The sequence below is a fragment of the Podarcis tiliguerta genome (genome assembly GCF_965153285.1).
Source record: "Podarcis tiliguerta genome assembly, chromosome: 1".
Taxonomy (NCBI): Eukaryota; Metazoa; Chordata; class Lepidosauria; order Squamata; family Lacertidae; genus Podarcis; species Podarcis tiliguerta.
The window spans coordinates 6,378,094-6,391,804 of record NC_139534.1 but is presented as its reverse complement, the minus strand read 5'-3'; the positions used below and the strand labels follow the sequence as shown (position 1 = coordinate 6,391,804).

The 13,711-nt window shown below is 45.6% G+C and overlaps 1 protein-coding gene across 9 annotated transcripts in view; it reads left to right on the top strand.

Annotated features, from left to right (window-relative positions):
• PIKFYVE (phosphoinositide kinase, FYVE-type zinc finger containing) overlaps positions 1-13,711 on the top strand; it is a 107,190-nt gene that overhangs the window by 40,227 nt on the left and 53,252 nt on the right. For 7 of the 9 annotated variants that reach the window (XR_014502345.1, XM_083400443.1, XM_083400440.1 and 4 more), the window contains 4 exons: positions 6,943-7,090; positions 7,534-7,701; positions 10,940-11,002; positions 13,167-13,296. Coding sequence is in view for 8 of the 9 variants with exons in the window: in XM_083400443.1 (XP_083256569.1) it covers positions 6,943-7,090; positions 7,534-7,701; positions 10,940-11,002; positions 13,167-13,296 (509 nt within the window). In the remaining variant the exon portion in view is untranslated. The remainder of the gene's footprint in view (positions 1-6,942; positions 7,091-7,533; positions 7,702-10,939; positions 11,003-13,166; positions 13,297-13,711) is intronic. The other 2 variants (XM_083400446.1, XM_083400447.1) reach the window with 1 other exon arrangement.

The following is a 13,711-nucleotide window of genomic DNA, read 5'->3' as shown; positions in this document are numbered from 1 at the left end:
TAGGTATTTGCTAATGGCCCAAATGTTTTGACAGTAGTGGCTTCTTCACTATGGGGGTGAGCTGGAGAGGTTACGGCAAAGACCCTGGTAGCTTTCTGACAAAGTAGCATAATTTATGAATGTACCAAAAAGTGAGGCATGATAGTAATTGGGCAGGTACTCAGTGAGAGTCACTGTTTACATCTAGGAACTTCTGGCTTGCTCTGATGCATTGTGCCAGTACTCCAGGCTAGTGGGGCATCTGGAAGGGAAGCATAAATCAAAATGAGTCATTGCTTGGGGGGCAGTCCCCCTCCCCCCCTTGTCCTGGAGAGGATAATACAACGCAATCAATGGGCGGGGGGGGGGGGGAGAGAATTCACCCACTATTGGATTTTTCTGCAATCTTTTTTTTAAAAAATGAAATGCCTATAATGCAATGCTGTTGTGGGGGAATATATCCTGATTCGTTTAGCTGCTACTTTCTCAAGTTGCACTCCAGTGCCACAGCCAAGACTTTCATTTGGCTGGATGTAAGTGCTGCTTGATGGGGACGCAGGTGGCGCTGTGGGTTAAACCACAGAGCCTAGCACTTGCCGATCAGAAGGTCGGCGGTTCGAATCCCTGCAACGGGGTGAGCTCCCGTTGTTCGGTTCCTGCTCCTGCCAACCTAGCAGTTTGAAAGCACCTCAAAGTGCAAGTAGATAAAGAGGTACCGCTCTGGCGGGAAGGTAAACGGCGTTTCCGTGTGCTGCTCTGGTTTGCCAGAAGCGGCTTAGTCATGGTGGCCACATGACCCGGAAGCTGTACGCCAGCTCCCTCGGCCAGTAAAGCGAGATGAGCGCTGCAACCCCAGAGTCGGTCACGACTGGACCTAATGGTCAGGGGTCCCTTTACCTTTACCTTTAAGTGCTGCTTGAAGACTGGAGTTGAGCCATTTGTGGTGCTTTAGTCGTCCCTGGTTCACATTGCTGTCGTGAGATTGGACAGGGGCAATGTGGGACCATGTGGAGTGACATGGGATCTGCCTTGGGTCTAGGACAGGCATTCTCAAACTTGGCCCTCCAGCTGTTTTGGGACTACAACTCCCACCATCCCTAGCTAACAGGATCAGTAGTCAGGGATGATGGGAATTGTAGTCCCGAAACATCTGGAGGGCCAAGTTTGGGGGTGCCTGGTCTAGGATGTGCATATACGGCAGTACTTGAGAGCCAGTGTGGTGTAGTGGTTAAGAGCGGTAGTCTCGTAATCTGGGGAACCGGGTTCGTGTCTCCACTCCTCCACATGCAGCTGCTGGGTGACCTTGGGCCAGTCACACTTCTTTGAAGTCTCTCAGCCCCACTCACCTCACAGAGTTTGTTGTGGGGGAGGAAGGGAAAGGAGAATGTTAGCCGCTTTGAGACTCCTTAAAGGGAGTGAAAGGCGGGATATCAAATCCGAACTCCTCCTCCTCCTCCTCCTTCTTCTTCTCAGTGAGGCACGGTGGAAGATGCTGTCTTTGCTTTCCCAAAGCACCTGGCTGCTTCTTTTTCTAATCTCTGTAGCAGCAGCTTGGGGACAAGAGCCAGTTCACATGTAATGCCTTAGTAAGCCAGATCACAGCTTAATGTGAGCAAGCAAACACTCCAGGACTGCTGGAGTGAAGATTGTGGCCACTGGGCCTCTTCCCTGGTTGTCCAGCTCACAGGGCTGCTATCCAGGGCTGAGCCATGGTTTGCCTTGCATTACATCTGAACCTAGGCTCATGGTTTGTCTCGCTCCAGGCAAACGACAAACAGCAAACCAAGAACAAACCTTGGTTATGGATTCTGGTTTTTCTGGAGCAAGACAATCCACAAAACTTGGTTGGTTGTGATGCTAAGCCAAAGCGTGGCTCAGCCCTGGGAGAAGCTCCATTTGCTCATTCATGCCAACCCATGTTTTCTCTTAGTGTGGTGTGTAAACCTGTTTATAGTATGCAAGCTGATCTGCCTTTATGTTTGCCTTAGTTGCAGGTGTAGAATCAAATCAGTCTGACTCAGGGTGAAATCTGGTGCCCGGTGGTTGTGCAACTGCCAAAAAAAGTCCGCTATCATTTATATATTAGAAATGAAAGTGCTGGAATGAAAATGAACTTTTTTTAGAGGACGTGGGGAAATGGGGTGGGGAAAATAAGGGACCCCTTTTATTGTAATGCTGTGAAAACCTTAGTAAACTATAGATAAAAAAGACCTGTGTAATAGTGACTTTAGCTCTTATCTAAAAGAGAAGGTGTTTAGCTTCTTTGGTTGCCAGAGAACTCCTTTGGTTGCAAATGTGTGAATAATTCTGGGCGGAAACTTGGAAGCTTGAATGGTTGCTGAATAAGGGGTCATATGTCAATGGACAAGCCTTTAAAGCTCCTTGTTGCACTCTCTGCGTACCAGAAATTGACTGAAGCTACAATCCTGTATACATGCCCATTAAATGAAGTAGTCCTTGTTTCCAAACAACTATGCAAAATGGAGAGAAATTATGTAAAACTTGCTTAATTTGCATCACCACGGAATGCAAATACGAAGCGAATTCTGCCTTTGTTTGTTGCAGACTTGAACTTACCTTGGTGCAGGTTTTTTTAAAAAAAGAAATCCTTAGTGCAGAGTTCCTATAGCCCTACTTATTTATGGCAGTGTTAAGAGAGCTTATGCTTGACAGACCCACCTGGGAAGGAATAAAGCCATTTGAATCATTTAAAGTGTTTCAGGAGCACTGAACCTGAATTATATACACACATAATTTGAGTCGAATTGCTTTTCGCGTTGAAACATGGTTCAAGTGCAATTCCTGGAAGTTCTAGACCTCACTTTAGAACTGCATTTGTAGAGTTAATCTGCGGAAAGGTCAGAGCTGGCATTGTAGATGGAACAGATTGATGTCACTTTTTGTTTGGTCAGCTAGAGAATTGCTCAAGCAGTAAATGCGTATCTTTCCTCCATGGGCAGAGAGTACTAACCTTGGGGCAAAGGCTGCATTTCAGCACAATGCCTTGGCTGTGCTCCCAGGATTTGAGGAGCTGCTAGCTACTGTTTAGGTACAGAAGGGAGCCTGCCCTGCTAGTTTCTTATGAATAATATGGGTGTGAAGGGAATGAGAAATCGCCAGTGGGGCTCTAAAGCCTGTAGAAAAATGTGTACCGCATTTTTTGCCCTATAGGATGCACTTTTCCCCCTCCAAAAATGAAGGGGAAATGTGTGTGCATCCTATGGGGTGAGTGCAGGCTTCTGCACCGACCCTTCTCGCTCTCCAGGCTTCAGGAAGCTATCCGCAAGCATTGGGAGCCCGCAGGAGTTCCCGCCAGGCTCCCTAGGCTGAGCAGTGTGCCCCGAGCTTCGGGCAGATATCCGCAAGCCTGGGGAGCCCAGCGGGAGTTGCGGATAGCAGCCTGTTCTGGAGGCTGGGGTCAGGGGAAGCTCAGGCTTCCCCCGCCCCAGCCCCGTGCCTTGGGGGGGGGATTTTTTTCTTTATTCACCCCCCCCAAAAAACTAGGTGTGCCCTATGGGCCGGTGCGCACTATGGAGCAAAAAATACAGTATGTTTGGGGCAGGTGGGAAATGTGGCCAACTGAATTATTGGTTTTTTTACTTAAGGGATTTTGTTATTGAGTGTAGCTGTTGTAGTTGGAAATCCCAGCATGCTTTCCTGGTGCCCCACCTAGAAGTATCTAAAGGGGCTGCATATAGTGCAGCGGGTGGTGCTGTGGGTAAAAACTCAGTGCCTAGGGCTTGCCGATCACATGGTCGGCGGTTCGAATCCCCGCGGCAGGGTGAGCTCCCGTCGTCCGGTCCCAGCTCCTGCCCACCTAGCAGTTCGAAAGCACCCCTAAGTGCAAGTAGATAAATAGGGACCGCTTTATAGCGGGAAGGTTAATGGCGTTTCCGTGCGCTGCGCTGGTGCTGGCTTGCCAGAGCAGCTTCGTCACACTGGCCTCGTGACCCGGAAGTGTCTTTGGACAGCGCTGGCTCCCGGCCTCTTAAGCGAGATGAGCACGCAACCCCAGAGTCGGTCACGACTGGCCCGTATGGGCAGGGGTACCTTTACCTTTACTATAGTTTTCAAGATTACAGGATAATTTGGATGCCATATTTAGTGCCTTCTAGCATGAACATGGTCGCTTATACACCTAAATATATATGGCTTTCATGCACATTTTAATAGTCTGAATGATTTACTGGGTGGATACAGAGATTTGCTCTCCATTCAGATTGACAGGAGAGAATTTCCAGTACTGGAAAACAGACAAGATGAGACAAATTTATCCAATGCAGAAATACTTCATTTGCTTTAGTCTTCTGATGGGCCACAGTGTTCTACAACAAACAGTTAGTTATCCATCTCTGTTTTTGGAGAAAAATAGATGAGAAGCCATTCCTATGGAAGACAACCCTAGTATAACTAGGTTTCTTCAAGTGATTTGAAATGTGTTTTTTCTCCTGAGCTGCCAGAATTATCTACTTAGATTAAAGTCTTGCAATTTCAATGGCTACATAGCTCTTTAGTTTACTTTTACTGTCCAAAATATTAACAGTTCCTTATTTATCACTAGCCCATGACTAGCTTTTTTTTTTGCATATTCGACACTGAATTGTCATTGTTCCTTTTTTCATTCAATTTTTATTAAGTTTGTTTTACAACACATACACACACACTCATAAAACTAAACATAAAAGTAATAATACACAATCAAAAAACAAAACACAAATACAAATAAAATATACCGTATTTTTCGCCCTATAGGACGCACATTTTCCCCTTCAAAAATGAAGGGGAAATGTGTGTGCGTCCTATAGGGCAAATGCAGGCTTTCGCTGAATTCTGGAGACTGAGAGGGGTCGGTGCGCACCGACCCCTCTCGCTCTCCAGGCTTCAGGAAGCTCTGCGCAACTCTCGGGAGACTGGCTCCGAGGGTTGCGCAGAGCTGCCTGCAGTCCCGGGCTCAGCGCAGAGCAGAGCCCCAAAAAACTAGGTGCGTCCTATGGGCCGGTGCGTCCTATGGGGCGCAAAATACGGTAATAACATACGGAAACTTACACAGATCCAATAGTCAACACTCTCTCTCTCTATATATATATATCAGTTCTTTTCTTCCAGTTGTCTTCCTTCATCCTCAACACAGTTCTCTTTTTATTTTTGGTAAATTGCCTCCTTCTTAGTTCATTATTACCCCATTTTCTTTCTGTTTTTTAACTTTTATACCATAATTTATTTTGCAGAAGTTAATCGAAACAAGTCCAAGTGTTAATTTGAGGGCACTGCTTTTTAAGGTATTCTCTATAGTTTCCCAATTCTTTTTGAAATTTTTGCTTGGGCTGACCCCTAATGGCTTCTGCCAACCTAGCGAATTCAATATAATTAAATAATTTATCTTGCCACTCTTTTTTTGTTGGTATTGTTTCTTTTTTCTATTTTTTGGCAATTAGTGTTCTCGCAGCCCCTGTAGCATAAAGGAATATTTTCTTATTATCTCTTGCTATATCTGTGTCTAATATCCCCAATAAAAATGAATTGTCATTGTTCATGGTTTCCTGAATATTATATGTATAGATTCCAATTAGCTTATATTTTGTCAACATATTTGTGCTACATATTTATACGAAATTCATGTGACTTAAATATATATCTATGCACACTTAAGTTTTACAGACTTTTAGATTTATCCCTTCAGAGTAAGCTTACACCTAGCTCTGCCCCCCTCACAATCCCGTGCAGTTCCTGCTCTTTATCGTATTTCTAGAACGCTTTATTTTTCCTTATGCAACATTAACATGCGCAAGCACAATCAAATATAGAGAAAATGGAATTGCTGCTTGCAGAAAAAGGAAGCCTGTGGTTCTCCAGGTGTTGCTAGACTTCTCCAGCTCCCATCACTGTGTCCCCAGGTAACTTTCAAGTGGTGGAAAAGCCCCACTTAATGAGCCATCGGGACCATCAAAGGCCTGCTACAATAAGTTGACTGAAGACAATATCGTTTGTCTCCATAGTGATATTGATGCTAATAGAGTCTCTGGTGAGATGTCCAGTTCTGCGGGGCAAGTTTTAGTGATAGAGACCTGAGGATGTGAACAAGGTGCTTTTGTCTGTCCATTGTATCATTGGCCCATTCATGTCCATAAAAGGCAACCTACTTTTGTAATAGAAAGGTCTGTTTTTTAATGGTGAGGACCTGTCATCAATTTGGCATTTTTTTGTACTCCTGTGCTTAACAGCAGGGGAGAGCTATTTTTAAATATGTGTTTGCATGATTACACTTCATGCAACATTTCAAATTCCAGTGGCCTCCTTAGCTAGATGTTCCTGGTTGACAATATATTGCAGTTGTGAGTACAGTGGTACCTCGGGTTACATACGCTTAGGTTACATACGCTTCAGGTTACAGACTCCGCTAACCCAGAAATAGTGCTTCAGGTTAAGAACTTTGCTTCAGGATGAGAACAGAAATCGTGTTCCGGTGGCGCAGCAGCAGCAGGAGACCCCATTAGCTAAAGTGGTGCTTCAGGTTAAGAACAGTTTCAGGTTAAGTACGGACCTCTGGAACGAATTAAGTACTTACCCGAGGTAACACTGTATTGTTTTTATGATGGATATTATAGCTGTAAAATGCTTAGAATCCATTTTTGCATATAAGTGGAATATAAATTCAGCAGCTGCAGCAGCAGCCCTGGCCGTTGATCATGGCGGGTGATGGAAGTTGAGAGTCCAGCAACATCTGAAGAGCCACAGGTTCCCCACTTTTGTGCTTTGCGGTCAGTTAACATTATTTTGAAAGTTACACTTACGCTTAATTGTTCACATTTATTTTGGCTCAACTGGTATAATCTAATCCAGAACCTTCCAAAGCAAATAGTAAGAACAAAGTCTTGTATTAATTTGAATATTCTAATGAAGGAATTGTACTTAATCCAAGGATGCTAGCAAATAGAGTGAGAGAAATGTGTGTTTCTCCCGCAGAGCACAGAGTTTTCTGAAACTCCTTCTCCAGACAGTGATTCGGTCAACTCAGTGGAGGGCCATTCTGAGCCATCCTGGTTCAAAGACATCAAGTTTGACGACAGCGACACAGAGCAGATTGCAGAAGACGGAGATGATAACTTGACCAGTGAGTGTTTGTGTCTGTTTTCCGAGGACATCTGTCTTAATAGCAAGTAAAAGCTCTGCCTTGCTGCTGCCTGCTGCTGTTGTAGAAATAAACGCTTTTATCTATTTCTTTTACGGAGATACAGTATCTTCTGTGTGTTTGGCTAGATTTCCACACACACCCCGATTCCAAATTGGCATAAGGTCTGCAGCTTGTTTGGGCATCTTGGTCCTAACAGCAGCCCTGCTTTAAAAAAAGGAGCAGGGCCTCAAAACACCGTCCAAATCATGAGAAACGCCAATATGCAAGTGGATGAAATTACTGTCTCTCTCTCTCTCTCTCTCCAACATTGCACACGGTTTAATTGAGATCATTTCTCTCCTTTCCTTGATCCCCCGTGAATACCTATTATTTGAACCCCCCTTCTCCTTCCTGTATCTCCCCCCTCTCCTCAAACCTAAAAGATTCTGCCAGTCCTAGCAAGCGCACCTCAGTCAGCAGCTTCCAGTCTGCCATGGACAGCGACTCAGCTGCTTCCATCAGCCTGAACGTGGAGCTGGACAACGTGAACTTCCATATCAAGAAGCATTCCAAGTACCCCCACGTGCCCCCTCACCCTGCCGACCAAAAAGGTATGCGGTCGTTGCCACTTGGAGTCACACGTGATGAAAAACGGGGCCTAGGCAGCCGTCTGCCCAAAGACCAGCTCCTCCTACTGATCTTATTTTCTATTCCTCCTTCCTCTCGCATTAGGCCACTCTGCTTTTGAACCACCGTAGACAACGCGTTTTCACATAGCTTTTTTGACAGGCCATCTTTTGGCCGCAGAGAGCAAGGATGTTTTGAAGGACATCTTCTGTTTCATTTGTGCTGGATGCAAATGTCAGGCAGGTCTGGTCCCAGGGCTGGTTTGGTCTCAGGTGGGCACCATTGCCATTATAAGAGAACAAGGGAGGTGTTCATGTTGAGGTCTGGCACGTCTTTTTCTAGAACTGGCTGGTACCATCTAGAGCTCAGTCTAGTTGGAAAGACCAGAATTCTGCTGTATTCAAGTACTGGTGTTGAATGTGGCAGGCTTGGGTTCAGGCTGATTTCACCTCAGACCATTGTCTGTCTTCATAGACAAGATTTTATGTCAGTTTGATCGACACCTTTTAAATGGTAGAGAAATTACAATATTGTATCATGTTAAGGGGGACGCAGGTGGTGCTGTGGATTAAACCACAGAGCCTAGGGCTTGCCGATCAGAAGGTCGGCGGTTCGAATCCCTGCGACGGGGTGAGCTCCTGTTGCTCAGTCCCTGCTCCTGCCAACCTAGCAGTTTGAAAGCACGTCAAAGTGCAAGTAGATAAATAGGTACTGCTCTGGCGGGAAGGTAAACGGCGTTTCCGTGCGCTGCTCTGGTTCGCCAGAAGCAGCTTAATCATGCTGGCCACATGACCAGGAAGCTGTACCAATAAAGGCCAATAAAGCGAGATGAGCGCGCAACCCCAGAGTCGGCCACAACTGGACCTAATGGTCAGGGGTCCCTTTACCTTTACCTTATCATGTTAAGGCTTCTGGGCTGCCTTATATAGCAGTTTTACATGTAGCAATATTGATATCCCTTCAGCTTTTTTGTTAAAATAAAAGTCTGAAAATAAGGCCTCTTAAGTAAAAATTAAAATAAATGTTTGATTCTTTTCCCTTGCCCCAAGTACTAAAACTCTGCTAGTGGTATTGATCTTAATATGACCTTTTCATCTTCCTCGCTTCTTTGTCATCAGTTCGTGACAAAACCACAGTGGAACCTCTGGGTCTTTGCTTCTGTAAAATAATGTGTATAAGAGGAGGTAAATTTGCCTGTGCCCACTCTTGCTCACAGGTAAAGAGGGAAGTTAACAAGAGTAACTTTGAGATACTGTAATTCAGCATGTGGCTGAACTCCTCCATGCCTAATAACACTATGCAATAAACACCCGCTTACTAAAATTCTTTATTAGTTGCTGTGTGGTGAAACTAATGTCATAAAATAGCTTTAGTAATAGAAGTTCTTTTTTCTGGTTTGTGAATTAACATATTGTAATCCCCCCCCCCCCCAATATTATTGCATGCTTGTAATGTATATTGAATGCATCTGGAAAGTTCTGTATTCATCAGGAAAACAAACTGTAAAAATCCGTAGTATTTATGCATTATGCAAAACATCTAGGAAATTCAGTTCCAAGTTCATTGTTAACGTTTGCATAGCTGCTGTTTCAGATTGTGTGGGAAAACAACAAATTCACAAGGTAACTGAGACTATTGAATTTAATGCTGGTGTAGATCAGGAGTAGGGACGCGGGTGGCGCTGTGGGTAAAAGCCTCAGCGCCTAGGGCTTGCCGATCGAAAGGTTGGCGGTTCGAATCCCCGCGGCGGGGTGCGCTCCTGTTGTTCGGTCCTAGCGCCTGCCAACCTAGCAGTTCGAAAGCACTCCCAGGTGCAAGTAGATAAATAGGGACCGCTTACTAGCGGGAAGGTAAACGGCGTTTCCGTGTGCGGCTCTGGCTCGCCAGAGCAGCGATGTCACGCTGGCCACGTGACCCGGAAGTGTCTGCGGACAGCGCTGGCCCCCGGCCTCTTTGAGTGAGATGGGCGCACAACCCTAGAGTCTGTCAAGACTGGCCCGTACGGCCAGGGGTACCTTTACCTTTACCTTTATCTTTGCAAGATGAACAGAAGCTTGTAGTAAACCTCCCCAGCAAGACCAGAACGATGCTAAAATGGTACAGGGCATCTGGAAGCAACGTTTTACCACGGTTCGAATCCCTGCGACGGGGTGAGCTCCCGTTGCTCGGTCCCTCCTCCTGCCAACCTAGCAGTTCGAAAGCAGGTCAAAGTGCAAGTAGATAAATAGGTACCGCTCCAGCGGGAAGGTAAACGGCGTTTCCGTGCGCTGCTCTGGTTCGCCAGAAGCGGCTTAGTCATGCTGGCCACATGACCTGGAAGCTGTACGCTGGCTTCCTCGGCCAATAAAGCGAGATGAGCGCTGCAACCCCAGAGTCGGTCACGACTGGACCTAATGGTCAGGGGTCCCTTTACCTTTACCTATAGGAGGAATAAGACCAGGGGGTGAGGAACCTCAAAGGTCTAACGTCTCCATTCCTCCTAAGCTTGTCTGAAGGTGAATGGATGAGATAGGCAGTGACCATGAAAATATAATTAATACGGGTGTGCATATGAAATTATTGTGGCTGGGAAGAATTAATATTATGTGCCCAGCTTCTTTACTATGCAGCTTTTGGGCAGTGCTGAAGACACACCTGTTTATTCTGGCCTTTGATGACTGACATGTGTGCTTTCAGGGCCTACTCTATTCTTGCCACTGTTCTTTGTATGTTTTTAATTCTGAATTTTACATTGTAGTAACCCACCCTAGGACCTGTTGGTGAGGGGTGGATAATAATAACAGTAATAGCATCTGTATCCTTGTTTGGCCTCCACGTCAAAAGACCATGAAGCCGTGGAACATAATAATAATATCATAATAATTTATTATTTATATCCCGCCCATCTGGCTGGGCTTCCCCAGCCACTCTGGGCGGCTTCCCAAAAAATATTAAAATACTATAATACATCAAACATTAAAAGCTTCCCTAAACAGGGCTGCCTTACGTGTGTAAATTGGCAAATGGGCTCTTCCATGTCAATCTGGTTCCAGAACTGCTTTAATGCCTTGTTTGACACGTCATCAAAACAAGGAATGAAAGCGAAGATTTTGGAGTTGTTACTAAAACAGTGACTAAAAATACAGCATGAGTCATGCCTCTCTTTCTCTTGTGGAGTGGGCGTGTAAGCCATATGATTATAGCCCTGTGTCCTCCCATCTTCATAGTTCTTTCTCCTTTCAGAGTACCTGATTGCCGACAACGGAGGGCAGCAGATGATCTCAATAAGCGACGCTTTTATCAAAGGTGAGTTGAATGCCGGAAGAATGTTCCCCCTTGGACATAGGTTTGGATGTTGGATGAACATCTCTCTCTCTCTCTCTCTCTCTCTCCTTTTGCTGAAGGGTTTTGAACACGTCAAATGATCTTGCCCCAAAGCTTGATGAAATCCGTACAAGTCTCTGCATGTGTCTGTGAATATGATGAAACAGGATGCTTCTGGGAGTTAGGGTCTGTTTTTCCAGTCCGAGTGATCGTTCCGTTTTAAGCTTCTCTCTCTAAACACACAAAAGAAGCTACCTAACACTCGCTTGAACTGATGACTTGCGCTTGAGATACATTCCTCCGCCTTGTGTCATGCAACTTACGTTAACATCTATTTCCGGGTTTCATCAGATGCTAGCCAAACAAAGAAGCAAGTGCCGTAGGCTTTTAAGAAACCTGCTTGACTGCAGCTTAAAAAGTTGTCCTGCAGAATAGTTTTAACTAGAAGAATGTCTTAAAGAAAGACTCGTCTGTCTATACGGTTATACTTTTTATATCCTCTCCTTAATACACAAACATACCGCAACCAATGTTTTAAAACGTGTGTATTATTAGCTGCAGTGGGTAGTATATTTTCGACAGCTACTTTTTTTACATATAAAGATCCTTTCCTACCACAGTAGCCCCCTTTGAAATTAATCTGGATTTGGAGACCATTGTTGTAAGCTCTTTGTTTGAATTGCATGGTGCTTCTAGGCTGTTCTGCTAAAATAAAAGGAAATATTCCTCTTTGCAGTATTCTCTTACCCCTCTTTTTTCTAGCTGCTAGACATATGACTGTTTTCAGACACCACCAATGTGGAAAATGTGTGTTGTGAAGAATCATCTGGAAGCCATTGTGACATTCCTGTGACATCCTTTTTCATTTTTATGACCTGTATCCTCCTCCAAGAAGGATTTATCCACATTCTTGCAGCAACCCTTTAAATCAGGCACCCCCAGACCCGGCCCTCCAGATGTTTTGAGACTACAAGTCCCATCATCCCTAACTAACAGGACCAGTGGTCAGAGATGATGGGAATTGTAGTCCCAAAACATCTGGAGGGCCGAGTTAGGGGGTGCCTGCTTTAAATGGTATGATTTAGCATTATGGGAATCAGCCTAAGCAAGCATTGGGCACATGTATCCTTTGCTCCTCCTTGTTCAAGTGAAAGGAATGGAAAGCTTCAATTTTAGAACTAATTACCATTCCATCCATATATAGCTTGCTCTGACGATAGCCACCTGAAACAAAACAGGCTATTAAGCCATGGTCTGATACCTTGTGATTTTCTAACTCGCCAATTAGAATAAGACTTGCAGTTCTCTTTTTTAAAAAAATACTTAATTGAAGTTAAATCGATTTAAAAAACACATACTGTACAGTGGTGCCTCGCAAGACGAAATTAATTCATTCCGCGAGTTCTTTTGTTGAGCGAGTTTTTTCGTCTTGCGAAGCACCACTGCAGTTAAACACTAACAACGGCGGGGAGGGGTGGGGAGAAGCAGGGCAGCTGCCGCAGCCAGTACCTCGGACTCACCCGCACCTTGTGGCCACTGCGCGACACGGCTGCTGGAGGGCGGCGGGGCTCAGGAGCGCGACTCCGGCTGCAACGCTGGCTGCTGGCGGCAACGGCTCTCTGAGAGGAGCGCGCGAGGGCGGTGGGCAGCGGCGCGAGGCAGCCGGAAGGTTGGAGGGAGCCAGAGGAGTCGTCAGCCGGAAGGTGGGAGGGAGCCGGAGGAGCGGGGAAGCGAGCGTGCTTGCGTGCAGTGACCGTCGCCATGACAGGAGAGGCAGGGCTGTTTTGTCTAGCGAAGCAAGCCCTTAGGGAAATCCGTCTTGCGAAGCACCTCAGAAAACGAAAAACCCTTTCGTCTAGCGAGTTTTTCGTCTTCCGAGGCATTCGTCTTGCGGGGTACCACTGTACCTCCGGTTGCGGATGGGATCCATTCCAGAGGTCCATCCGGATCCCGAGGTTTCTGCAACCAGAGAGACCACTTCTGCGCATGCGCATGCGGCAAAACCCCGGAAATATAGTTCCGGGTTTGCCGCTTACGTATCCTGAAATTTACGTAACCGGAGGGATACGTAAGCGGAGGTTCGACTGTATATGGATTAAAGTGTAATCTTACCATTTCCCTCCCACCCACCACTTGTGTTTTTTAGAGTCGCTGTTCAATCGGAGAGTTGAAGAAAAATCCAAAGAGCTGTTTTTCACACCCTTGGGCTGGCACAGCAGCAGCCTGGACCTTCTGAGGGAGGAGAATGGGGAAAAACAAGCCATGGAGAGGCTGCTGTAAGTTGGGTTCCCTTTCCTTGCCTGTGAAGACGGGCTCTGGCAGATTGAGTAAATGAGACCAACAGTCAAGAAAGCAGGGAGGGAAGTGAGAGGCGGCTGGGGCTCATCAGCCTGGGAAGGTAGTCTGTCTAGAAGAAGGAAACCTCTGCTGCCTTGTGGGACATCTTCTGGAGAAGGAAAGACTAAACCCTACACCAATCCAGAACGGAGCCCCTAAATTTGTGAATCTGCCCTCCTCTTTGCTTTGGGAGCCCGGAGCGATTATTTTGGGGATTTACAGGGGCTTGCTCTAGCCACTTCAGAGCCATGGTTCACTGTCTTTTTTTTTTTAAAAAAAATAATATTTATTAAAAGTTTAATAGTTACAGAAAAAAAGAAGAAAAAAACAAAAACAACAAAGAATTTAACAAAC